The sequence below is a fragment of the Ixodes scapularis genome, unplaced genomic scaffold, assembly GCF_016920785.2.
Source record: "Ixodes scapularis isolate PalLabHiFi unplaced genomic scaffold, ASM1692078v2 PGA_scaffold5__190_contigs__length_132052651, whole genome shotgun sequence".
In the NCBI taxonomy this organism is placed as follows: Eukaryota; Metazoa; Arthropoda; class Arachnida; order Ixodida; family Ixodidae; genus Ixodes; species Ixodes scapularis.
Genome location: NW_024609880.1, coordinates 37,674,924 through 37,701,882, shown reverse-complemented (window position 1 = coordinate 37,701,882; position 26,959 = coordinate 37,674,924). Strand labels below are relative to the sequence as shown.

The following is a 26,959-nucleotide window of genomic DNA, read 5'->3' as shown; positions in this document are numbered from 1 at the left end:
TCCTTGAGGTTAGGTCATTTATAAAAAAGTTTATTGCGCCTGAGAGCGCTATTGGTGACGTGCGCGTTCGATAGCGTTGCTGTGGTCGACCTTCCCCGATTGGCCGAACGCTGACTATGACGTCGGCAAAGAATTTCTGGTCAACGGATATAACAATAATGTAAGAACTTTTATTTTGACGCTTTTGGCAGTGCTGGCTTCAGAGCGCAATGATTGCAAGATTCCACAATGCTCATTAGAAACATTATCGGACTGATTGTTCTCAATGTAATTACGTCAGGAGAGGAAACCTTAGAAGGGCGCCTCCTAAGGTTTCCCCCATTATTAGGCGCCTCTCGCCCCTAATAATGGATCTATTCCCGAAGATAGCGAGTTGATTTAATTTTGTCAACACTGAAAACCCCGCAATCTGGATCTGAATCGGAAGTGTTTGAGGACTACTTTCTCACATGCACCACTACATTTCAACTTACGGGAGAAGAGGCGAATATACTGCCTCGCGAGGGCAGAATAACAAGCTGGCATATCCAGAAAAAAAATCTACCTTTAGTAAAACCATGCATACCGAAACGTGTGATAGCCACATTGATTATATGTCAATCTGCTCGAATGACACTTATCTGTGTTTAATACGTGTGCTTCATTATACGGTACCCAACAAGGTGAGACTGCCGTAACTGCTTGCTGGTAGCTGGGGTAACCATTATGGTTCGCGTCCCCGGAATATTGTGGGAACCGGTGTCACCACTCTCGTCTTAGCCTGCAGTACTCGCTCGTGAAGCAAATAAGTGGGCTTATTGCCAGCGTGATCGCCTTGCCGGTGTGTCCAGTGATGGAGTAGGTCCTAAAAAAAGAGAAGAAAACAGTGCTTACACCAGGGATACGGTCACGCGTGGTATCTACTCTGCTGAACGAATTCGGCTGCACTCTGTTTTAACGTATCGATGTTTCTTTGAGCGTTATATTGATCATGCTTTATTTTCGGTAGGACTGGTTAGTTTCCTAATACAACGAGTGCTGCAAAGCTGTTCTTTTTTTCAGTGCCGTTTGTCTCTAAAAATAGGGGAAAAAAAAGGAAAAAAGTCTAACTCTTAGGCATGCTGCTTTACGGGAACGTTCAACCCTTAATGATTTCGCAAAACCTTTCTCCTTGATGATGTCCGTATTCACAGATGTTCAATCCCTTCGCGTTAGAGTTTTTGCGAACGGTTCAAGGTAATAGTTCTGCTGTTAGGTGCTCCTTCATGACAGAAGTGCGCTATGCCAAGACGTATTTCGAGCGTCAACCGGTTTTGTCTTTAATACGCGTTTGTGACTATTCCACACACGCATTTCCCACGCAATGAACATCAGTGATGCATAACCGTTGCGCCAGTTTGGCGGTTTATTTCTCCATCATCATTCACGTGACGTCAGGAACTTCTTAGTATACATATCCCAAAGAATCATTGCAGGTACGTCTAGACACGGCATTTAATACACGCAGGCAGAAAGCTGCTACGTGCATTGGGCGAAACAAAAAATCGGATTCCTAGCGTCACAAGCGGCAGCTTGCCTTTTTGAGCGCAAATAAACACTCCCCACTTTAACCAAGCCCTTGTAGATAACCGGGCAGTAATGTTTATATTTTTACCTCACCTACCGGATTCCAGCGCCGGGCGCAAAGTGGATGAGAGCGCTGTGGCAGCGTTCGTAGAGGGGTCGTGTTTAATTAGCGAGAACGCACGGCGGAAAGCCATTCTAAAATGAGTCCTTGGCACGTCGAAGTGCAAAAAGAAGCATGCCAACCAACGGGCAGCACCAAAAAAAAAAAAACTCGCAGGGAACGCGCGGTGGCGAAGCAGACAAGCACGTGCTTTTTCTGGTTGAGGTCGTGGGGAGACATGCACAAGGGCGCATTTGGTGCAAAACAAATGTACGAGGTGCGAAAAGAGCAGAAAACTTGCATGGTGTGTAGTCCCCAGCCGGACACTGAGGCAGCTATTGCACGGATTTCCGATAAGTGACGTAAAAAAAAAAAAATAATCTAAAGTACTCGTTGGCTACTAGGATCATTGAAGGGTTCGCTCGAATGTTTAATTACAGAAGATGGAATAGAAATCAAAACGGCGAGTTGGGCTAGTTGGTTGTACATGCTTGAAGTGAGGCGCCAAAACAACGAGGACACAAGGAGAGAAGCAGACAGGACGAGGCGCACTTTCAACTGAACTTTATTTAAGAAAAACACAGAAAAGCAAGCTATGCCCAATGTACACGTGCGCATGGGTAAGAAATAAATATTGAACAAAGCCTAGCGCGTTTTCCTACGTGACACGTTCATTTTGAAGGAACGTATACTCCCTATCAGATAGAGATAAAGATGGGGCGCTGACACATACATCGGTGCCACGAGATCTTATGGGGAAGGCATCCAAGATTTCGCAAGCGATTTTTGTTGCGCAGCTTCCAACAATTCTTGTTTCGTCAAACTTTGGGTCACACTCGCATCGATCACTTGGCAGTACACTGTGATCGATGCGAGTGTGACCCAAAGTTTGACGAAACAAGAATTGTTGGAAGTGGCGCAACAAAAATTGCTTGCGAAATCTTGGAGGCCTTCACCATAAGATCTCGTGGCACCGATGTATGTGTCAGCGCCCCATCTTTATCTCTTTCTGATAGGGAGTATACGTTCCTTTAAAATGAACGTGTCACATAGGAAAACGCGCTAGGGTTCGTTCTATCTTTATTTCTTACCCATGCGCACGTGTACATTGGGCATAGCTTGCTTTTCTGTGTTTTTCTTAAATAAAGTTCAGTTGAAAGTGCGCCTCGTCCTGTCTGCTTCTCTCCTTGTGTCCTCGTTGTTTCGGCGCCTCACTTCAAGCATGGAATAGAAAGTTGGAGAAGCAGGAAACTATGTCAATCTTTTAACGCGTTTCCCGCGCACGTCAGGCACCGCTGTCATTGTTAGGCGGCTCCTTGATTCATATTGAAATAGACAAAAAATTGGAGTCTTGACTGAAGTCGAGCGAACGTATCCGTGGAGTTTTTTTTATAGGCGGTTGTTTTCTCTCGCCAACCTATTGACACCATTCTTACACTCTTGTTCATGACGTTGTCTCTCTTCTATATTGTGCTTGCAATCTTGTCAAAAGTGCAGCTGGTTTTGATATTTCCTTCGGGAAATCTTTGATTTTTGGCAAACTATGGCGTAAGGGGTACAACTTGGAACCTAATTCATAGTAATTTATTTGGAGGATCACAATATGTAAAAGTCAATGAGTATAAATAGGAACTAATGAAAATAAATTATGGTGTGCCTCCGCGGACAATTTTAGGATTATTACTTTTTCTGTTGTACATAAATGATATAGTAATCATTCCGCGAACTCCAGATATTATACTTTATCCAGACGACATTAATGTGTTTTTTTTTTTTACTGGTAAGGACCTGAGCGTGATAGAGGGTTTATCAAACATTTGGTTTCGCGAACTTGCGGTGTGGCTAGAGTCTAGTTAAATGGAATTGAATACTAACAAAACAAAATATTTTATTTTCAAGCTTGCCTAAGCGGCACAAGAATGTTAGGCGAGTATTTACACAATAGTGTTGGCAAATACTCCGAATATACGGTTTCATTTCATTTCATTTCATTTATTATACCCTCAGGGCCCGAAGGCATTACAGAGGGGGAGAGCAACAAGAAGGTTAACATAATACATATTTAGACACACTCAGTAATAAAGTAATTAGTTATTGTACTTTTAAAGAGCTCAGAGTCCGTGATAATGGCGATCGACCGGGGAAGGTGGTTCCATTCCTGGGATGTACGGGGAACGAAAGATGAATAAAACGTGGTTGTGATAGAGTTAGGAATGCCTGCCTTATGTTGATGATCAAGACGGGAGGAAACATAGATAGGCCGAGCAATTATTTTGTCGCGCAGGAAAGAATTATGGTGATACATTTTATGGAATAGGGAAAGACGAGAAATTTTACGACGTAGGGATAAAGGTGGTAATGAGAGAGTTGTTTTCATAGAGGTGACGCTAGCGGTGCGGTGATAGTATGTGAGGATGAAACGAGCGGATATGTTCTGAACGGCTTCCAATGTAGATACGAGAGTGGCTAGTCCGGGATCCCAGACAGAAGCTGCAAATTCTAACTTGGGACGAATTAAAACTTTGTAAAGAGTTAATTTCAGTGAGACAGGGGCTAATGAAAAATTTCGCTTGATGTAACCTAACATGCGGTTAGCGTTAGCTGAAATATGCTGAATATGTGTTTTCCATGAAAGGTTAGAAGCTATATGTACGCCTAAATATTTGTACGAAGATACCAGTTCTAGATGAGCATTATTAAGGAAATAGTTAGGACAGTCCTGAGACTGGCGAGACACACGCATGACCTTGCATTTGTTAGTGTTAAGCTTCATAGACCACTAGTCAGACCAACGGTAAATAGCATTAATGTCTGATTGGAGTATACAGGTGTCATTATGATTGAGAATCTCACGGTAAAGTACACAGTCGTCAGCGAACAGAGACACGGACGAAGAGACACTAGTGGGTAGGTCGTTAATATAAATTAAGAATAGCAACGGCCCTAAGACTGTCCCTTGCGGAACCCCTGACGCAACTTTGACAAAAGATGAGTTATTGTTATTCACAGTGACAAATTGAGACCGTTGAGTTAAAAAAGACTGTATCCATGCGAGAACGTTATTGTCTATGTTAAGTTTGGAAAGTTTTAGAAGCAGAAGATTGTGAGAAACTTTGTCAAATGCTTTGGCGAAATCCAGGAAAATGCAGTCCGTCTGGGATCCTCGGTCCAGAATGTGATGTAGGTCATTCGTGAAAGATAGTAGTTGGGTCTCACATGAAAATGTTTTTCGAAAACCGTGTTGGGCATTGTTGAAGAAGTTGTTGGATTCTAAGAAGTTGACGAGGTGAGAAAAAATGATATGTTCAAGAAGTTTGCAAGGAATGCTGGTTATTGAGATCGGACGATAATTAAGAGGGGAATGTTTATCTCCAGCCTTGTGAATGGGTACCACCTTCCTTACCTTCCAGTCTGATGGGAGAACAGCGTCTTGTATAGATTGTTCAAATAATTTTGTTAAAATAATTGAGGAGTATTGTTTAGTGTTTTGTAAAAACTTGGAATTAATGCCGTCCACTCCTGCTGAAGATGACAGTTTGAGTTTATCTATGATACGACCGACACCAACGTAATCAAGAAAAAGAGGATCCATGGGCAAGTAATCGGCACTCTCTAGCGAAGAGAAATCGTGCATGTTATCAGTAGAGAATGAATTTGCAAAAGTACTATTTAATAAATTTAAACACTCATCGCTGGCTATACAATCACCATTTGCGGTTTTTAGTGTGATAGATGACCGTCTTTTTGTTTATTGTGTTCCAGAATTGTCTAGGATTGTTGATCAACATTGCGGGTAGGCTATGAGTCATGAATTCTAGTTTGGCGTTTTCAATTGCTTTTTTCTACACTTCAGCAGCAGTACGATAACGCAACCAACGGTGCTCGCACGTGGATAATTTTGCGGCGCGAAATTGACGTTTTTTTTTTTGTTTCATAAGCGTTTTAAGGCTCTGGTGAACCAGGGTGACCGAGAGTTTTCGATAACTCTCCTTAAGGGAATGTACTGATTTGTTAGTTTATTAACTTCGGTTTTGAAAAAGTTCCAGTTTTCTTCTACTGAGCGACTTGGGAAGAGTGATAAATATTCATCGAGGAAAGTTGCAAGGTCAAGATTAATTTTATCAAAGTTAGCTTTGGCGTAATCTCGAATTTGCTTTACATTAGTTGATGGTTTTGGTACTGCTGCTTTTACATTAAAATGCAATACACACTTAGAAAAAAGGGTACGGATAGTCCTTCCTTACGGGAGGAACGGTCTTGTAACCTATGTTTCCTTAGAAAGGGAGAAACTTTCGTCCCTGAAGCAGGGGAGCAAAGTTCCACCGTCGCTTGCATCTCAATATGGCGGCCCCGAATCGAGAAAATCGAGCCCAATAAGGCTTAACGAGGACGCTACGTCTCTTGTACGGGACGAGAGCAGCAGCAAATAAAAGCGCAACACGAGCTTTCCGCAAACTGTGTTTATTTCCGAAGCCAGACTCCCCCCACAGGTACAGACACCTGCGTTTCGAAAGCAGTTACTCAGTCTTCTCGTCGACAGCACTGCGATGTTAAACGGAGACAACCGATACCTAGTTATTTCGCGCACTTTGCGTCTTACCTTTGGTGTTCCTCGAGTCACAATTCCTTCGTCAACCGCACATCACGGAGAAGGGCAAACTCACTCCGCGAAACCAAAAGCCGCTCTCGAAAGAACGAACTCGAAGCCGCTGTTTATCGCGTAGCGTGATAGAAGGTTAAATCGCTAGCCACCAGATGGCGGGGTCAAGCAGAGTAATTGCAAGTAGCTAGGCTAGGTGGCGCTAGGTACCGCCCAATTCATGTTCTACAAAAAATAATTTGCTTCTCTCAGGCCACTACTGCGCTTGAGGACCCTCTACTATACACACATGACACCCATACACTTATTACAAGCATCAGGTGAACATACATTAAGCACATGCACTGCACACACAAATATCAATCCAACGGAACACCACACTAACCCGAACACTACACCCGCGCTCTGCGTTTCCGTCTTTTATACTGGTCGTTTTGAACGTGCGGAACTTTTCGGTGGCTCCCTAAGCAATAAAAAATATTCCCAGCATGTTGATTTTTTCCCTGCAATGTCATACCTCTGAGAGTATTTTGAATGGCTCAGGGGTTGAATCTCTTATTAAAAAGTAAACGCTCAATCATGCCGTAATTATTTGAAAGCCAATAAATGAAGCCGCTCCAATGCGGTTCGAAGCCATGAGTTTGTTTCCCCACACGGCAAGTCGTAGCTTGTATTTCTATCTGTTTTTCTATTTGTGCTGTTCGCGCAAAGCTGCAATTGCCGTTTGAATTAATCTCTGTAGAGTGGATATTCAGTCAGCTGGAAGTGATGCTTCACGGACTGAGAAATTGCTTTTCGATCAACTTGAATGCAGTCAAAGCCGCGACTTGCGGCAGGTGTTAAGTGTACGGAACTACGCCGTGGCGAGCCCGAAAACTTCTAGCGCTCATCCCAGCGCGCCACGGAGGGCAGTTTCTCCAGCAACCGTAGTATAATTAAACAGCAAAATAAAGGGTAGCTTTTTTTTCGATTTTACCTACTATTGTTTTTAATGCCGAAATTCCATACTGTAAATATACGCACTTTACGTCACGCTTTCGTACTGTTCAGTCCTTGCCCCTGAGCGCAATCGCTGTCGGGGACGAGACAATTCCGACAGTCACATTGGCCACTGTACGGTAGGAGCTTCTACTGTTCAGACCAGCGTTCCAACATGACTATCCGCACGTTGATCGATTGCACGTAATCCCTCAAGTGGTATTAAACTTTTGAATGTAAAGCGGAATGTCAACCTGCGACACCCCGCCCCCTCCGATCACAACCCGACCAGCGGCATCAATGCCCAACAGTTTACGATCTCATCTTCTTGTTACACCACTGATACGCGAACACATGGTCACATCGGCGATAATTCCAGTCTTCTGTTCACAACCCAACACTGTCATCACGATGTTGCAGCTATGTTGCTGACACGCACAAACACAAAACCACGTTGAACGCCGGTTGCACTCGGCATCAGAAAACAGAACCGAATTCAAGGGGGAAGGCACCCAGGCAGCCGGCAGCAAAGCCTGCCTGTCTTGGACGCAGTTCCTGCAGTTTCCATAACGTCGAAAACGTCGACACAGTTCCACGTGCTTTCGCTACTGTAGTATGTAGTGCTGGAGCCTGCAGTGGCTGTAGTTCCGTCGTTCCGTGCCGCGCGAGTCACGCAATCCGGAGACGGCCATCCCCCAGTGTACGTGGCGCTGCTGGCACTGCTCCGAACTTCGCTGTTTCTAGCGGCTTCGTTTGCTCGTTTGATAAAATTAGTGATAAAAACGTCAATGCAACCGAAATGTTCTGGACGTTTAAACTAGAAGATGGAATAACAGGCGGCCTTCGCTGCTGCTGGAGCTCAATCAACTCAACAGCTATTTATTAAACAACGCGCGCGACCTGCTCGAAAAACGAAACCGAAAGACGATGAGTCGGGAGGGCGAAAGCTTTCTCCCGTCTGCCTGGAGAAGGAGAAAAACATTTCGTTCCTGCCCTTTTCTCGTGTCCGCTTGGGGGCGCGTCGGTAGAAGGGAGGAAGGCGCGCCGTTGCTACTTTTTTCCTCTATTTTTTCTTAGAGTGTATGGGATGATCACTAACCCCTGGAAGATAGGAGATGGGTGAAACGAGTTCAGGATGAGTTCTTCCCATCCACTCGATGTTCAGAAAAATATCGTTTGAAAAGCGGGGCAGCACCAGCACAATACCACTAGAGTACTGCCAGCGTCGGCTGATCATCCGCCGGGCATCGCGTGCCAATAGAGTACCGTCAGCGTCGTCCTAGTACCCGCCAGATATCACCCGTGTATCCATAGAGCACTTAGAGAGTCGGCTGAGTCTCCGCCGGGCATTGCGTATGTCACTCGAGTAATGGCAGTCTCGTCTGAGCGCCCGGCTGATCTTGCACATATATCTACAGAGTACTTGAAGCGTCAACGCTATAGTCCATTGCAACTCAAGGTAGGGCGAGGGTAAGACGAGCTGGGGAGGAGGAAGCAGCCGGAACGCTAAAGATCTTTTGCATTCCATCTGCTTCCTCCTCCCCCGCCCATCTTACTCTCGCCCCATTTTCTTGAGTTGCAACGGACTAGAGATACTGCCCGAGATATGTACTACAGAAAAATATTTTTATTTGCTCACGCATCCATTACGCTTCGGGCCCTTTTGGAACCTTTATTATACACACATGTAGATAGATTACGCATACCACAAGCATCAGCTGAACATATACATTGAGCGCATACACACACACGGCACATACAAACACTTACCCAACGGCACACTATCCCGATCACTACTTCTGAGAGAGAGAGAGACTTGCGAAAGAGGAAATACTAAGGTGGGAGTTACAGCCAAGGGCCGAACGGTCATCGTGAGTTGGGGGGGGGGGGGGGGGGGGGAATAACACCTGATAGAAGAGAAAATCGTAAAAGAGAGGAGGGTTGTGTTTCGCCAAAACCGACAAGCGAGACACAAGGAGCGACAAACCGCAGCTGAAGGGAGGCGGCAGAACCGAGGAAGGCAAGATAGCTTTGTAGAATACCGGCGAGCATACGATCGTTGAGGCGTCGCAACAAACACGGCGCAAAGAACAAACACACACAACGCACCAGCACAGTGTCCAGGGTTGGGCGCGTCGATAACGTCCGGGCAAGCAATGTCTGAGTTGTCCAAGTATTGTCACCAAGTACACCAGCGTGGTATACCAAACGCAAAGGTAGAAATTAAGTGTATGGCATTTACTAAAATGCCAGGCGCTCGGCGTGTCTTCGGTTTTTGAGCTTCCGTATTTATAATTCGGATTCTTAGGTAGGGCAGGGTTATTCCTGGTCCATTAATCGCGTTATATGCAGAAATGAATCGGAGGAGACAAGCGCCTCCGCGATCGGACAAAAAAAAAAAAAGAATACCTTTCTGTTTAGTATTCATTCAGGCTGCGATGGGCGTCTGGTAATCCTGGAACGCCAGGATGCGCCCCGAAGCGATGCGTCGTAGAAAAAGCAAACGCGCCGTGCGGAAAGCGCTTGGCGCCAAGCGCCGATCCTGACGCGTCGGGGGCCAAAGGACAAAGAACGACCGTTGCTCAGCGCACGAGCACAGCTTGGCACATCGTGTAAACAACACTTGATCAGGAGAGGAGAAGTGGGAAATTTTGCCCGTCCTACACCGTCTCCGCCCCACTTTTTTTCCAACCTTGCTTTGCAAGGCGCCAAGACGTCACGTGAGGCTGCGTCTATAGTTTCGGAATGAACCATTTCTAAATACCGACAACACCAGGCGGTGGCTGCACGAACTAAAAATCGAGGAAGTGACCTACCTGCGCTACCAATCAATAATGGGAGCTACGCTACCTGTTACTTCGCTCTCTGAGCAGCGTCGCGTGCCCAACGCGACTTTAAAGAGGGAAATCCGTAGCGTCCACCCAAACGTCGTGTTTTTCTTTCCGTCCACTTTCTTTTTTTGTTTAACACAATTATATATATGCCGCAATTACGTTTTCTACTCGTCGATCTACAGCCTCATTCCGAATTTCCTCCATTTTTCGTGCCGACTTCCACCGCTTGGCATCGGGCGCTCGCGCGTGCGCAGAGCGCTTCTCGGAAAAGGTTCATTCCTTGAACTAAAAAGGGTGAGTTCACTCTCCCTCTTATTATGCCGCCTCTCTCGCTCGGGTTGTCCCCATCCTCCCCCTCTTCCTTTCCAAGTTCTATTTTCGGGAGGAAGGAAAAATAAACAATCCTGTCAAACGTGTGGACGTTAACCGGTTTGCGTACCTTAAATTATACCAGAATTATGAAAAGACGGTGAGAGTGCAGGCGAGCTGGTGGTAGCTAATCATGTCGTATTACACCTGAGACTACTGAAAGTTCTTCCGATTTCTTCCACCGCAGTCTCAGGTGTAATACGACATGACCAGAATTGTGTCGGTGCAATATAACAGATATTTCGTGGACATCGGCCGTGTCAAAATGGTACCGGCTTCCTTTCAATATCATTTACGAAAAGGCCGAAAATGCCTAATACTGCGCAGCTATTGCGATTCAGAAACGATATTCAGGGAAAAACACGGTTCGTGTACCATATATATTATGGTTGCGTTGCCGCAATATAACAGATATTCCGTCGAAATCGGCAGAATCAGAATGGTACCTGCCCCATTTTCCTGACAGAAAGAAAAATCGGCAATACTGGCACGACTTTTCCGACCCGAGGCGAATATTGCCCCAATATTGTGTGCTGCATGGGTGTGCATAAGCAACTCTGTAGTAACTTCTCGGTACACTTTAGAAACTCAGAATTAGGAAGAGTGTCCTCCCTACAATTTTAGGTGTCTGATTCGAAGAAACCTTAAGCTGGCCAGATCACATCAATCATATTCGCATGGCATATCCAGATCCATTGGAACCTTTTATAAGCTTAAACATCTTCTTCCCTTTTGTCTTACGTGCCAACTCTACTGCCAGTCTTATACAATCCCACTTACATTATTGCTTTCTGCTTTGGGGAACCACAACGAATAGAAATCTAGGCAGACTGTACGGTAACAAAAAAAAAAAAGCTGCTTGCATCGAAAACTTTCACTATACCGACCATTCAGCCCCATATTTTGCAAAATATTGAATTCTAGATATCCATCAACTCTTTATTTTAAAATTAGCGATGATAATGTACCGCGCTTACAGCAGTGACCAAAATGAATTTTGTGAGATCTACCACCTTAACGCAACACAAGAAAATCTAAGAAATGAAATATACACAAAGCCCAAAAACACGAACAAATTATGTCTCCCAAGCTCCAGCGTATAAAATACCACAGCTTCTGAACGATCATCCAAGTGTTTTGAATTAATGAGGAAGGCTACTTCCTTTATTGCCTTCAAGAGTAATATGAAACGTTATATTTTTACAATGGGCAATAGAGTTTTGTTTAGCATTAGCAATTGAATTGCGTATAATGAGCTATGACCACCGTTATTTGTTATTATTCGCGTGTAAACTCCGAGCTCCTGCCAAGTTGTACTTTGCTCCTGGTGTGGTTGAATTAATTCGCTATCCTGTAGAAGGATCGTTTCGTGCCTACTTCGCACAGTGAAACATTGTTTGATAAGAATTACTGTCGTTTTCACTTGTGTTCATATCTAGTCTGTTTTGATTCCCGGCAGAGCAATGTAGTACATGGTGGTGGGGCCTCGTCAGGTAAAGCTGTTTACCTTTCGTTCCTCCACAGCTGAGACTCAAGGAGTCCAAATGAAGATTATTATTATTATTAATATTATTATCCAACGCTACTCCTGGACTACAGACAAATATATCAACATCATAATAGCTAAAACTGCTGAATATTCGCGAAAGTTATTATATAGGGCTTGGGATATTCCTGAAGATATATGTTGACGCTGTTGGAAAATGACTAGTGGAGGGCGATCCTGTCTCGCGCCTGTGACATTTTTCGGGGAACGAGATCGTGCCTGGGACTGAGGACGAAGAAGAAGTGTTGGTGGCGCGAGGAGAGACATTTTGGTTTTGGAACGACGAGGAAGCAGGGCAATTGTCAGGATGGATTTTACCGCGGTCATGTAAATATTAAACAGTCCTTTTTATAAGTCAGTTTGTGGCGACTCATTACGCAAAAGATGGTCCCGGGTTTCGGCACCATCTTTTACGTATTGCGTCGCCACGAACTGACTTATAAAAAAAAAACTTGGTTTAATATTTACATGACCGCGGTAAAATCCATCCTGACAATTGCCCTGCTTCCTCGTCGTTCCAAAACCAAAATGTCTCTCCTCGCGCCACCAACACTTCTTCTTCGTCCTCAGTCCGAGACACGATCTCGTTCCCCGAAAAATGTCACAGGCGCGAGACAGGATCGCCCTCCACTAGTCATTTTCCAACAGACGCCCTACCCACGTTTCAATATACGTCTGTTCAGCAGTTTCGTATGAGAAAAGGTACTGGTCAACCTTCAATGACACAATCAAACACATGATTGATTGGTTGAGTGACTGATGTTGAAGCAGCTGTTGTGTCAACGACTAGCAAGGTGCTCGAACCCGCCATTTCTTTATTTACCTCACATGCAGCCTATCCGTTCCAATATCTTTATAGAGTTACCATTTTACTCATTTATTAATAAGTTGCCCAGATTTGTTTGGACCATAACAAATGACCGCTTGTAGTTGGCTACGGGCTCCGAGAACATCGAACCAGAGCAACCAAAGAAGGAAGTCTCGTTAATGGTCAAGCGTGGAAAGGAGTTCCACCTAGAAATATGACCAGTTCTAGGACACTCGTAACGGCGTTATATGTGAAGAGTCGCAGTGCTTTTTCAATATGTTTTATTAAACGTTATTTTTTTAGTTTGCTGTGCTTTTTTTTTACACAGCCATGATTGTTTCTTTGCGTGGGCGTTTAGCAGACGCGAAATTAAATACAGAGTTTATTTTGAGAAACAAGAAAGATCGTGAGCATTGGTTGAAGGGAGGTAGAGTCAGCACGAAATGAAACCCGAACGCCGGAACGCGGGCCGTTGATACAGGCTGCTCCCCCTGGAGGGCCCCTGAGAACTAATGAAAATGCGCCGGAGCGCGAGGGTGCGGGTCCTACTAAGATGAACTCGACCCTCGCGCGGCGCGTCTGAGAGTTCCATGTTTCGCCGGTGGCACACTGTAAGCGCCGTCACATCCGACACAAAAAGCACTGTCACTCGCTTTGTGTATCGGATTCCCAGCGATATCTCTTCAGCGCTGTCATTCATTTTCGCTTTGTGTATCGAAAGGCCGAAATGAAATTTAAAACATTTCGTGCAAAGACCCGTAGTGCTTGATGAAGTGTCACCGAAACCACGCTTGTGAACAACGTGCCACGCGCGGTTTCTGAAAAATAGTGAAACGTCATAAACGCGAAATAAAACTTGTTTATTCGCACGACCATACTCTTTATGAAAACAAAAAATGCTGCAACAGACCGACGCGGATGCCTCGGTTTTTGAGCAATGCCCATGTTTTGGGGCGAGGTTATCAGTCGAATCTGCAAAAGCAAGGAATTGGTTGTTGACGCTTTCTTTGATAACCACCGATATGCCAGGAGTATCAATTCCGGAGCGGAATAAATTCATCACCCTGTCCTGGCAGGGCCTATCGCAAAGAGCTATAGCCCGGTTAAGCGGCCGCCTGGTATTAACCGGGCGACAGTGCGGCGACAGAAAAGCACCCCGAGTGACGGCGCTTACAGCGCGCCACCAGCGAAACCCGGAAGTCCCAGACGCCCCGCGCGAGGGTTGAGGACATTTTAGTGGGATCCGCACCCTCGTGCCCAGGTGCATTTTCATTAGTTCTCAGGGGCCCTCCAGGTGGAGCAGCCTGTATCGATGGCCACGCGTTCCGGCGTTCGGGTTTCATTCCGTGCTGACTGTACGTGTTCAAAACAATTTAATATGTTGAACATTTTATTTGAGAAATATCTTAATTTTGACCCGATGATGAACTAGTAATATAAGAGTCATAAATATTTCATTTGACTTTCATTCATTGTATATTAATGAAAACAAACCACACGATACCTGTGCACGGCACAGCATTTGAGAGACGACAAAAAAAAACGCAAGTTTTATTTAATGCTAAGTTAAAGGAGCTGTGCAACGATATTTAATTGGAATGTTTTTCTCTCTACACGAGCTTACTGGCACACCTGGGACTCAAGGATACTCACACGCAACGCCATTGGCCAAGAAACTCCTTTGTTGCGGTGTAATTTCAAGGACAAAAGCGATCATTTTCATTCAATCTCTCCTTTGCAAAATTTAATGACGTAACTCGGGGATCGCAGTACACCCAAGTGACGATATTTGAATGTGGTTCATAGATTGGACCCGAGCATTGCGTGGGCACTCGACTTGGGCTCGTGGCAATTGTTAGCTCGAGAAGCATTCGGGTAGTGACCCGTGTCCAATCGCTGCAACGACGACAACAGCCGAGCCATAACAATGTCTGGAACTCAGCGCGTGTCCTGCGCTTTGCCAACCCCAGCGCGTGGCTGTGATCAACACTGGCGGCATATAATCGGCTCCAGATCACGTGGCCGCTTGTTCTGGCTGCGAGTTGAGGGGGTGAACGCTGCTCGTTTTTCTTAATTTTTTTTTCTGGGACTTCTATTGCGTGGGGTGAAAAACGAACGCGTGTTTCATAGGTCATTAACGTTAGGGATCCGTTTTAAGCGGTATTTGTGCACAGTACAAAAATTGTTGCATCGCTCCTTTAAGTTGGGGATTTCTGTTGCGTCAACGCAGCCGCACCTTGCCGTCATCAGCTAAATCTAGCGGGCTAACATGCTACTAGATTGAGTGAGACAACACTCTATCATGTTGTCACGTGCTCGTGCCACCATGAATTACGTATTGACGCGATTGGCGTCACTAAAGGCTCTGTTAAGGCTCTGTTATACTCCGACGTAACGAGTGCGCGCGCGCGAGCGCGTCAGAGCGACGTCACGTCGGCGAAAACCCGCCGCTCTATACTCCGGCGTCGTGGCGTGAAGCGCGAGACACATGCGCGAAAAAGCCATCCGATCCGACGTGCGAACCGCCGGAACGACGTCCGAGGGCGAGGGTTTTCGTCGCACCGGAGCGTCGGACGAGGCCTCCGTCCGGCGCCGGCGTGCGTCCAACTTGCCAGATATCGCCGCACGCACGGTCCGATTTTCGGAAGGCCGCATTGGCCGCAGCCAATGAGCACGGATGGCGAAGGTCATGTTGTCAAGTGACTTTCGGACCGATCGGGCGAGGAGGCGCGACGTGGTTCGGGGAAGCGGATGTGGCGGTGCGCGGTGCGTCACGCGACGCGAGTCGTCGTTGTGAAGGAAACGGACGCCATCGAGTTTTCCCGCGCGTACAAAACGAGCTGCTGATTTCGCCCGCCAAAGCAAGCCGGCCTTCTGGGACCGATCGAGCCCGTCGAAACCCGAATATACTCCGTTTCACCTTAGGATGGACAGCAGCGGACGCTACGAGCCATTCCAATGTCATGTGAGTGTCACGTGAACTTGGGGAGAGACTCAACAATGCGCGCGGTACGTAGTCACGTGATTTGTACGCAGTGCTCGTTTCGCTGGGATGGCTCTAAGGTCCGCTGCGGTCCTTCGCGATTAAGTGATGTTGAGCAGAAAAATAGCCTCACGGAAAATCTTCACACACGCACACTTTAATAGCATGTAATAAAAAATATTACGTTTGTTTGAAAGTCGGAAAAACCAAGAACGGCGAGGGAAGTATTTATTTTTCTAGGCTAGGTGGCGCGAGCTACCGCCCGTTATAAATATGGCCATTAGCATCCATCTATTCATTTGGTAGAAGGACACCCGAAACTGGGCGGAGCTGAACGGAGCGACGCAACGACGCGTCGGAAACCATGTGTCGCGAACCGTCCTGTGCGGCGATTCGGAGCAGCCATCTTCCCGACAGTTCGCACGCCGGATCGGACAGTTTTGACGCGCATGTGTCTCGCGCTTAAAGGCTCTGTTATACTCCGACGTAACGCGCGCGCAGGCGAACGCTGGCCGAAGTCGGCTACGTCACGTCAGTCACGCCGCACGCGTCAAAACTTCGCCCTCTTTATACTCCGGCGGCCCTGGCGACTCCCGCGGCTGTGCGTCGGTGGGCCGCCGGCGTGGCGCATGCGCAGAATCTGACTACGAGGGCACGTTTCCTGCGAGAGTGCGCCACTTCCGGTTCCTTTTCGTTTCGGATAGCAGACGAGAATGCTCGTGCTCACTGATCTCAATGACAATTGCTGGATCGCGCTTGCCGCTCCCGCAAGTGAAGCCACCGGGCGTCACTCGCTTGGGATACGATTTGCCGTTTTTGCTAGCCTTTGCTGCGGTTTTCCAGCGTGCTGACGACACGTTTTCTACTCGTTCGTCGTCATTCGCCGAAGAAGTTTTTTGAAGACTCTGTGTATTGTTGAGACCTTCCGTTGTGAACACGTGGAAAATTCTACGAAAGTGCAGTGTCGCAGGAAAAAGGCACAACGCGTCGAAAGGAAGGGCTGGCGGCGTGTTCAAAGCATCCTTGGCACGCCGAAGTGCCGTGTCTCTGTGCCTTCGCGCGCTTGGATACCGACCAAGAACCGACGCCGTGTGAATGTGTTTAGCGAGTGCCATGTGCGTGAAGCCGTATCAAAAGGTACAACTCGTCGAAAACGTGTCGCCGGTGTCGCGGCGTGATCAAAGCTTCCTCGGCACGCCGAGTGATGCATCTTTGTGCCTTCGCACGCTTGGATACCGGTCAAGAATTGACGCCGCGCCAAAGTTCTGAACGTGTGTCGCGCGTAGATGCCTTTAGATCATTTATATATATCGGCCACGGAGTTCTGGATCGTCCAGCTGTTCCGGTGAGTTGCTATCAATAAAAGGGGGAGATCTGTACGTATTCTTATGTACTATATTAACCATGGCTATGTCCCAAATCTACTCTAATAGATTCCGTGGGAGCACGAATAGGGCAACGTTGTACGTGGAGCGAGGGGGGTTTTCGAAAGCAAAAGTACAAGACGGCGAGAATGAAAATCTTTGAAGCGCGGCCGATATGGTCGTGTGCAATCTGTTGACCAATTACAATTAGGCGAGCCGCGCTCAAACGTCAAATGCAATTAAGTAGGTTGATAATAAGCCAGCACTGATCAGTGATGAGGAGCTGTTGTGCACGGTATTGTGTAAATCGTCTAAGGACGAAAAAAAGACGTACCTTCTCCCCATCTTCCGTCGCTAGTGGACGCTGGATTAAGCTCGTTCCTAAACCGCGAGGGGAAAAGACGCTGATCCAGAGGCACGAACAGCTTCACGCACATTGCACTCGCTGAACACATACACACGGCGTCGGTTCTTGGTCGGTATCCAAGCGTGCGAAGGCACAGAGACACGGCACTTCGGCGTGCCAAGGAATCTTTGAACACGCCGCCAGCCCTTCCTTTCGACGCGTTGTGCCTTTTTCCTGCGACACTGCACTTTCGTAAAATTTTCCACGTGTTCACAACGGCAAGTCTCAACATACACAGCGTCTTCAAAAAACTTCTTCGGCGAATGACGACGAACGAGTAGAAAACGTGTCGTCAGCACGCTGGAAAACCGCAGCAAAGGCTAGCAAAAACGGCAAATCGTATCCCAAGCGAGTGAAGCCCGGTGGCTTCACTTGCGCTGCAGCGAACAAGCGGGGAAGCGCGATCCAGCAATTGTCATAGAGATCAGTGCTCGTGCTTCTTGAGCGCCAAGTTCGAGCGATGGCGTGGACGTACCTTGCACGACGAAAACTCGCGCTTGCACTGTTGGTGCACCACCTGCGCCGCAAGCGTAGGCGGTCAATGTACATACGGTACATCTTTGACAAGCGTACGGTCTACGGTACTCAAGCTTCCTCGTGTCGTAGACACACGGGTGAGGACGAGTTCCCTCGATGAGCTTCTCGACGACCGAGTCCGATTCTTCAAACATGACGCCACACGGAGTGGTGCTCCTGTCGTCTGCTATTGCTCGCATTCGCCGCGCTTCCCGCGCGACGCCTGCCGGGAGCCAGCGCGTGATGCATCCTGGTCCGGCGTCGCCGGCGCGTCCGGCGCGGAATACCGCATGCTCCATTTTGGCGTCGAGGCGGTCAGGCTGCGTCGAACGCCGCCGGTCGCGTCGGTTACGCTACGACGCCGGTCGGGTTTTCGCCCACGTGACGTCGCTGTGACGCGCTCGCACGCGCGCACGCGTTACGTCGGAGTATAACAGAGCCTTAACCGACGCGACCGGCGGCGTTCGACGCAGCCTGACCACCTCGACGCCAAAATGGAGCATGCCGTATTCCGCGCCGGCCGCGCCGGCGACGCCGGACCAGGATGCATCACGCGCTGGCTCCCGGCAGCCCTCGCGCGGGAAGCGCGGCGAATACGAGCAATAGCAGACGACGGGAGCACTTCGTGTGGCGCCATGTTCGAAGAATCCGACTCGGTCGTGGAGAAGCTCATCGAGGGAGTTCGTCTACACCCATGTGTCTACGACACGAGGAAGCTCGAATACCGCGACACGGCCAGGAAAGACAATGCTTGGGAGGCCATCCGGGAGCTGTGCGGTCTCCCCACAGGTAAGCTATTTCGTTGCTCCGCACATCGCGTCTGTGCTTATCGCAGTGCTGTGTTCCGCTGCTGCAGCAGACGCGATCATGTTTTGTAATTGGCTTGAAAGGTGAAACTTTATATAAAAACCCTTCACTGACCTTTCGTGGTGAACGTAGCGGTCGTGGTCGGATAAAAAGAGAGAGCGGATACGCAACGGAGTTTCTTATTGGCTAGGGATAATCCGTCGTGGTAGTTGAGGGGTGGGGGAGCGCGAGCAGCGGCTTTGCACGATCCACGTGTACTTATATAGATTGTCAAAAAAAAACAAAAGAAAGAATGCAATGTGTTTTAAAGAAAAGGTGTAGAGATGAAGAGAAGCGTGCGCGAAAGAGGCGGCTGGTGAACGGCGAGCGGGCCCGGCTTGGACGTGCGCCAATTGTGCTTTCGCACCTTAGTGGAGCTTTTGACAGATTGCCCAAAACCAGAGAATTTGTTTTTATTTTCAGTTGGAGACTGCCAAAAACTGTGGAAGAGGCTGCGTGACCGCTTCACGCGTGAAACCAGGGCCCTGGAACTCACGAAGCGAAGCGGCAGGGGGTTCGTCGCCAGGCACACCTGGGAACTCATGCAGGCCATGGAATTTTATAAAAACTGTGGCCGTCCTAAAAAGTGAGATTTTGAACCATTGTCCAGCGTGGTATGAGGAATTTAAGCGTTGAAACAGACTCGTGTCGTAGATTGAGTTACATATTTTGGTCACAATCCTGTTCTCGGGAATTATAGATACAGGCCTGACGAGAGTTACGGAACCGTCAGTGAAATCGCAAAAACGTACTAGAATGCCGCTTTATTTCTTTCGATCGAACACTGGGGGCATAGCAGCAGTAGCGAACGTCCGACACCAATGACCTCTTGGATGGAATAGTGGATGGAATTCTTTAATCACGTTGGACGCAGCCGCGTCTGTGTACAACGCGGCTGAGACAGGCAGGCTTTGCATTGAGCGAGCCCCCCGCACTGCTGGGAGTTTTTTTTTCGAGTGTGTAAAGACGATAAATAAAAGAAACGGTCCGCCTTCATTGCCTTCTTCATATGTTCGCCGGTATCGCCACACATAACCAAAATAGCGAACAAAACAAAGGTGAAAATACTTCCCATGGCTTCAGGCAAGCTTGGCACGCTGTGCAGAATAATGCGTAGCATTGTGCGTTAATTGATGAACACGTTTAATGCTGATTAGTAGTTATCCCCGATTAATTGGTCAGACGTCAACCTTCCTGGTAATTTACACATGTGAAACCGCGTATCTCCCAATTGAGGGATATGATGGGAGAATAGAATTGAGGGATATGATGGGAGAATAGAAAGATGTGGTTGTGTTGTCCCTGTTTTAATTGTTTTATTCTTTCTTCATCCATGACCAAAACCAACACGCTCTTCTCCCAAGCATGAGGGATATGGTCGGATGTTCTGCAGAAATACTTCACTTCTACTTTAAAATGCGGACAGACCACCGTCATGAAAATGTTTATGTGCGTTCGTTTCTTCCCCTCCCTCACACACAAAAACAAACAAATAAAATGGCGTCGATAGGCGAAATATTTTTGTTTATTGTGCTTGCTTTATTGAGGGCGGTACAGCGTAGCTCTAATTTTAGAGTGATTCAGAAATAAAGCTTATACCAGTGAAAAAGCAGTGAGTGCGCAGGCAAGCTGGTGGATGTTGATCATAATGTAGAAAAACCCGAGACTGTTGTAAAAGCAGGGAAACGGTGTCGAAGAGGAAAGACAGGGGAAGAGAACGTCTTATACCAGTGTCAGACGGAGTTCTAAAGATCCTTTTCACTAAGCTCCTGTATAAAATCGGCAAACCAGCGCACGCCGTAGGGTACGGGCGCACTCAACATCGTGAGCAGATTGGCCGATTTTATAAAGGAGCTTAGTTTAAAAGGACCTATAGAACGCCGTCTGACACGGGGATTACTAACCTGATAAACATATTAAGACATTTTATATTCCTTTCGAAATATCAAATATATGTGAAGCATTTTGCTCATGCGATAATGGTTTTGCTTGCTAAGTGGATTTTGTTTCTGTTCCTGTAGAACGGCGTGCAACCTGGACACGAGACCACTAGCAATGGACGCCGACGGGGATGTCGCGGCAGAAGACCTTTTTTATTTGATCCAGAGTGGCGCACCGTCGCCTTCTGAGGACAACTGCATTGATTTGGAGCAGGTGGAAGTGGGCCAATCATAGCTAAATAATGATGGTGATGAGCCCGCTCTGCGTGCAACGACGGGGGCGTCGTCAGGCGCACCGAAAAAGCGTAAAAAAGTGGCGAATTCGAGCAGCAGCTGCTCTACCAGCTGGACAAGAAAATGACGGAAAATGAGGCTTTTGGCATGTCCATTGGTATGAGCCTGGACAGGTTGTTTAGGCCTGACGCAGCAAAGTGCAAGGCACGAATAATGGACATCATTGCAGAATATGACAACTAATTAGTTGACAAATGCTGCAATTACTTCCGTTACTGCATGTTTTTATAACAAAGCAAGAGGCTGCTGCTGTGTTTTTTTTTATGCTTCCACTTGGAGTGACGTGACTCAAACTCCAATAAAATAATTTTATAAACAAAGTATTAAAAAACAAAAAGATCCGTGCGTAATACTTTTAGCGCCCGACACCTTGTGCCACACAAGTGGAAACACCACTATAAAAAGTAAAAACACCAGTCATTGACTTTTAGTCCTACTAGACTTAATAAAATGTCTGCCTAAGCACAAAAACTTAGGTGGGAAGGCAACTTTTTGCCACAAATGCCTCAGAACAGTGAATAAAACAACACACAATCCGATGCGAAATAATTCTTTAAAAAAGCAACACAGCTAGCACAGAGTGAAAAGCAAGGTAATTTTTTATATATAATAAGCTCTCACAATCTCGTGATGTCTATCAAAGGTAATACAAATGATCAATTGCTTCTGCAGACTGACCCACGAACAGCACCAAAAGCCGGCAACATCTCACAGACTTGTGTTTCAAATGGCTGGCATCGAAGCAATGGCTAGCTAAAATAATTGATTTTGGGTAACTGAACTTACAAGGAAACATGTTTATTGCCCGGATAGGCCCGGCATGTCTTAAAATAAATTCTCGTCGAAACAGGAAATAGAAAAAAAAAATCGCGCGCACTATTTACGTGGCGATGTGTAATTCTTGTTTTGAGGGCGATAGTAAAACTATACCGTATTACAATTATGATGATTAAGAGGGTGCTCTATTTCCGACTCTGCTCCCTCGTCTCACGTCTTCCCGGAGCGCGGGGAAAAAAGAAACTCTTCGGAGTAATGGCGTATACAGAGTACACTCCTAATCATCATTGTAAGGGAATAGTTTCTGTAGAGATAGAGAAAAAAATGCGTCTTGCGGCATACATATGTGGCAAAGAACATTTTTTTCAACGACTATTTATTTTGAGACATGCCTGTAGTATCCAGGCAGTAAAAATTGTGTTTTATAAATTTATTGTTTTTTAAGGAAAGGAAGAACGTTATATAGAAGTCATGCAGCGCCTTCATTTTAGGCTAGAAGAGAACTGACTGACATAGAATGTCTTTTACCATTTAACCAATACAGCAGGAAAAATGCATGCGAAAATGATAAACAAATCAGGTTCAAGAATGAACACTTCCAGCACAAAAAAATAAGGCTGACACAAGTAGCCAAGCAAAAAAATGTGGACGCGCACAAGCCGCTCTCAAATTGTTAACAAGACTGGCAGATGCAGAATATAACATAATTTTCCACTTGCCTGCTCTAGACTGCTCTATCTGGGCATATGCCCAGATACAGCAGTCTAGAGCAGGCAAGCGGAAAATTGTGTTATATTCTGTTTGCAAAGAAAAGTGCTCACACAGGTTCACGTATTAGCTGCGCCTAACAACTTCCAGCTGCCATGGCAGAGAGCCTTCTGCAGACATGAAATAATCTGAGATCTCATCTCTCATGTCTATGGCTGCTTGAGCAGGGCGCTTGCCGGCCGCTGCAGTGCAAGTGCCAATTTGCGACACTGTCTGCCTCCACTGACCTTCCTGCACCGCCTGCCCTTGTGGCCTGTCACCATAATCATTGGAACAGTATGCGTTATCGGACATGAGAAAGTTATGCAAACACACTGCTGCCTTTATCATGTCAGTGACAAGCTCGACGTCACCTTCGACAGTTCCAAGGAACAAACGCCACCTGGAGACTAAAATGCCAAAAGCGTTCTCGACACATCGGCGCGCCCTGGAAAGACGGTAATTGAAAACCTTTTTGTTGTCATCGAGACTCCTTCCAGGGTACGGGCGCATTAAGTACGTGCTCAATGGAAAAGCAGCGTCGCCGAGTAAACAGACGGGCCACCTAGACACACCCGAGGGCAGCCCGAGAGTGTTGGCTTCAAAGTGACGTCTGATGGCACTTTCCCTGAAGAAAGAGCCATCTGACATGCGTCCCTGTGCCCCTACATCTACTACAGTAAACCTGTAGTTGGCGTCTGTGACAGCGAGCAGGAGCAAGGAATAAAACCCTTTATAATTATAACAATCTGACCCACTGTTGTCTGGGCACTTAATAGAAAAGTGCTTCCCGTCAATGCTACCGATGGCATTCGGGAAATTCCACTTCGCACAAAACTCTTGCCGTATTCTTTCCCACTTCGACGTGGTAGGCTTTTCCAGTACCACAGGAGACAGACAGTCCCAGATGGCCGCCAAGGTTTCTCTCAGAATCCCTGAGACTGTCGAGGAGTGCATTCTGTAGCTCATGGCCAAATCCTGCATTGATCCTCCGGTAGCCAGGAATCTAGAAAAAATTATATTCACATATTAACCTCAACCTGACGTGCTTTTGCGATGCAGGATTTTGTGATAGAAGTGTGGTATGTTCTATAAAACTGTGTTGAAAACAGATTTGTTATTGTTATGAAGCCAGTGAAGCTGTAAAATATTTTTCTACCATGCTGTTGAATGTGAAGCTGATACATTAACAGCCGGAGCAGGGCTTGTGGGAGGACTTTTGGTATCCCCTCAGGTTTATTCGCAAGGGAATGAACAGTGATCAGTGTACAGTATTACAAAATGTATATATAAAGTATCGCAAACATAATAATTTTGTTAGAAAGACGAACAGATCCTATTTACCTCAACGTAACTGCGAGCCTTTCTCCAGGGGAGATTGGCCTCCTGTGGGTTGGTGCGTGGAGGATTCGGTGATACACAAGGCTCAACAGTCGATCAAATGATGCCTTGGTCATCCTGCATGAACACAATGACACAGTGACCCAACATGAACAGGTATTCCTCAGCAGAAGTTTTCAAAATCTACACTTTGAAATAAAGCTCTAGGCATCATACCAGCCTAAGCACGTCATAATGGAGTTTCCTCCTATTGTTATGTTTTATATGGAAGCGACGGGAAGTTCCCAGGATCGCTGTTTGATTGAGCGTGGCAGCTTACACTGCTACTATAAACAACCCTAATATATTTTTACAAGAAACGAACCCGCCCATTCTGCTAAATTTCAAAGTTGCAAGCTCGTGACATTGGTGAAAGCACTCTTGTAAGCCACTTCACTACAACGAAACGGCTCTCGACACTGTCCCTTGAACACAATTGTTGGCTGCTGCCATTTAAGGGGGAGCAACCGATATCAGCCCGGATTTGATAACGGAACGTCTAGCTTATGAAGCTTGGCTTCATCAGCTATATGTTCCGTCTCGGCTTGCCCTCATGAGCTTTGAACGGAACGTCAAGCTTCATCAGCTAGAGATAGACGTTCCGTCCCACCTTGCCTTCATCAGCTTTACAGAAATAATACTGCGAACAACGCGCAGTATTTTTCGCGTCGGGAAGCTCGCGCTCCCAAACAGTACGCCGCAAGCTCGATCATTTTTTAATACTTTTCTGACACCGAAATCGCCGTAAGTTCAATATCCCTTTTGAGCGTGCATTCAGTTACCTGAAATACTTGAAGTGGTATTCGGGGTCCCTCTCTCGCAGCTCCTGGACGAGGCGGGGGTATTCCCCGTAGACCGTGCGCTTGTCAAAGATGTGCCGCATGTACATTGACCGCCAACGCTTGCGGCGCAGGCGGTGCACCAACAGTGCAAGCGCGAGTTTTCGTCTTGCAAGGTACGTCCACGCCATCGCTCGAACTTGGCGCTCAAGAAGCGCGAGAATTCTCGTCTGCTATTCGAAATGAAAAGGAACCGAAAATGGCGCACTCTCGCAGGAAGCGCGCCCTCGTAGCCAGATTCTGCGCATGCGCCGCGCTGGCGACCCACCGACGCGCGCCGCGGGAGTCGCCAGGGCCGCCGTAGTATAGAGAGGTCGAATTTTTGACGCGCGCGGCGTGACCGACGTGACGTAGCCGACTTCGGCCAGCGTTCGCTTGCGCGCGCGTTGCGTCGGAGTATAACAGAGCCTTAAGGGTCTGGTGTCAAAGTAGCGCTAGTCAGGCTACGCCAAGCAGTGTTTCCAATTTAGCGGGTTTTTCGCTCAATAGGACGGTTTCCTAAGTTGTATAACGAAATAAATTGCCGTTTGCGGTTGGCGTAATATCTCATGGTTTTCCAGTCATGCTAATGTTTCTCTTCTTTTTTTTTTCTGGTAGGGAATAGTTTTTAGTTTACATTCATCAGTCGTAAAATCGCAATTTTTGTTGTAAGTTAGGGTCTTCGGATCGTGATATTTCCTTGATGCCCTTCAGACAGTGCACGGCGCCAGCAACTTTCCAGCGTGTCATGGACACCGCAGTGGCAGGCCTCAAATGACGGACCGGACTCGTTCACCTTGACGACGTCGTGGTATTCTCAACCAACTTCGACGAGCACTTGCGACGCCTTCGGGCCGTTCTTCAAGCAATTAGGACCGAGGTAATCACCCTCAAGCCGACGAAGTGCCTGTTCACCTATGGCGAACTGAAGTTCTTAGGTCAAGTTGTGAGGAATAAAAGTGTTCATTCTTTCCTTCTTAAAACCCGCGCCGTGGCGGCATTTCCACCCTCCACCGAAAAGAAGGTTGTCCGAAGATTCATGGGACTTTCGCGCGACCTACCGGCGGTTCGTTCGGGATACCGCCTAGCTTTCTGCGCCACTCAAGCACCTCACGAAAGACGCCGTGAAATTCGAGTGGGGAAAAAACAACAACAGGCATTCGACGAGCTGAAGCAACGACTCCAGTCCCCACCCATTCTTGGCCGCTTCGACCTGTCAGCCGAAACAGAAGTTCACACGGACAGGAGCAATACAAAACTCGGCGCGCTAATAGTCCAACAGGAAAAGGGTACACGGAGCGTAATTGCCTACTCTAGTTGGACGTTGTCGAACGAGGAACGAAATTACTCGACGACCGAGACGGAATGCCTTACCGTCACCTGGGCCATCACAAATTCTGTTCATACCTATGCAGACGCCCTTTTCGAGTGCTCCACGACCACCACTCGCTATGCAGGTTAGTAAGCCCGAAGGACCCAACGAGTCACCTCGCTCGATGGAGCCTACGACTGCAAGAATACGAGGTGACCGTGGTCTACGAGTCAGGCCAAAGACACAGCGACGCCGATTGCCTGTTCATAGCCCCCATTGAGTGAGCTATAGGCAGTGCCTCAGACGACGTCGACAACGGTCACTTTATTGGCGCAGTGAGCGTTAACGGTATGGCAGCATTCCAGCTGGACGATCCTGAGCTGAGTGCACTGATCGACCACTTGGAGTGACGAGGGGGTACGATTCCCCGAGTCTTCTCACGTGCCTTGAAAATATTCTCCATCGGGAGAGGTATTTTAAAAAATGAGAACTTCAGGGACAACAAATCGACGTGGCTCCTGGTAATTCCTACTAGTATTCGAGAAGAGATCTTCCAAGCCTTCCAGGACCACCCGACATCACGTCACCTTGGCTACAGCAGGACGCTCTCAAAAAGATCCCAGAGAAGTACAACTTCCCCAAGCTCCCGAATGCTGTCCACCTCTACACACGATCGTGCCACGAGTGCCAACGACTGAAGAAAACGAAGCCGGCAGGTCTCTTTGAGCTGATCGCCCCCCGTACTGCACCGTTCCAGCTGATTGGAATGTATCTACTTGAACCTTTTCCGCTGTCG

The 26,959-nt window shown here is 47.2% G+C and overlaps 2 protein-coding genes across 2 annotated transcripts in view; one reads left to right on the top strand and one right to left on the bottom strand.

The window, feature by feature from the left end:
- Positions 1-21,070, top strand: part of LOC121046485 — a 37,728-nt gene extending 16,658 nt beyond the window's left edge. Inside the window, exons 2-4 of the mRNA XM_040500745.1 lie at positions 18,715-18,838; positions 19,319-19,481; positions 20,917-21,070. Of these exons, the coding sequence (XP_040356679.1) occupies positions 18,715-18,838; positions 19,319-19,481; positions 20,917-21,070 (441 nt within the window). The remainder of the gene's footprint in view (positions 1-18,714; positions 18,839-19,318; positions 19,482-20,916) is intronic.
- A 2,107-nt stretch (positions 21,071-23,177) lies between these two features.
- Positions 23,178-25,003, bottom strand: LOC121046487. Its single transcript, XM_040500748.1, has 4 exons — positions 24,816-25,003; positions 23,998-24,111; positions 23,412-23,659; positions 23,178-23,281 (listed from the first exon to the last, which is right to left on the bottom strand). The coding sequence occupies exons 1-4, from the start codon at positions 25,001-25,003 to the stop codon at positions 23,178-23,180; spliced, it is 654 nt and encodes a 217-aa protein (XP_040356682.1).
- Positions 25,004-26,959: the final 1,956 nt, after the last annotated feature.

Bases quoted from the DNA above. Each gene is read 5' to 3' on its own strand.
- LOC121046487 (XM_040500748.1), bottom strand. From the start codon at position 25,003: ATGGCGTGGACGTACCTTGCAAGACGAAAACTCGCGCTTGCACTGTTG. The intron at 24,112-24,815 runs GTAACTGAATGC...GTGTTCATGCAG, and splicing joins TACCACTTCAAGTATTTCAG to GATGACCAAGGCATCATTTG. The intron at 23,282-23,411 runs GTGGGTCAGATT...CTCTTTCTTCAG, and splicing joins TATTAAGTGCCCAGACAACA to GGAAAGTGCCATCAGACGTC.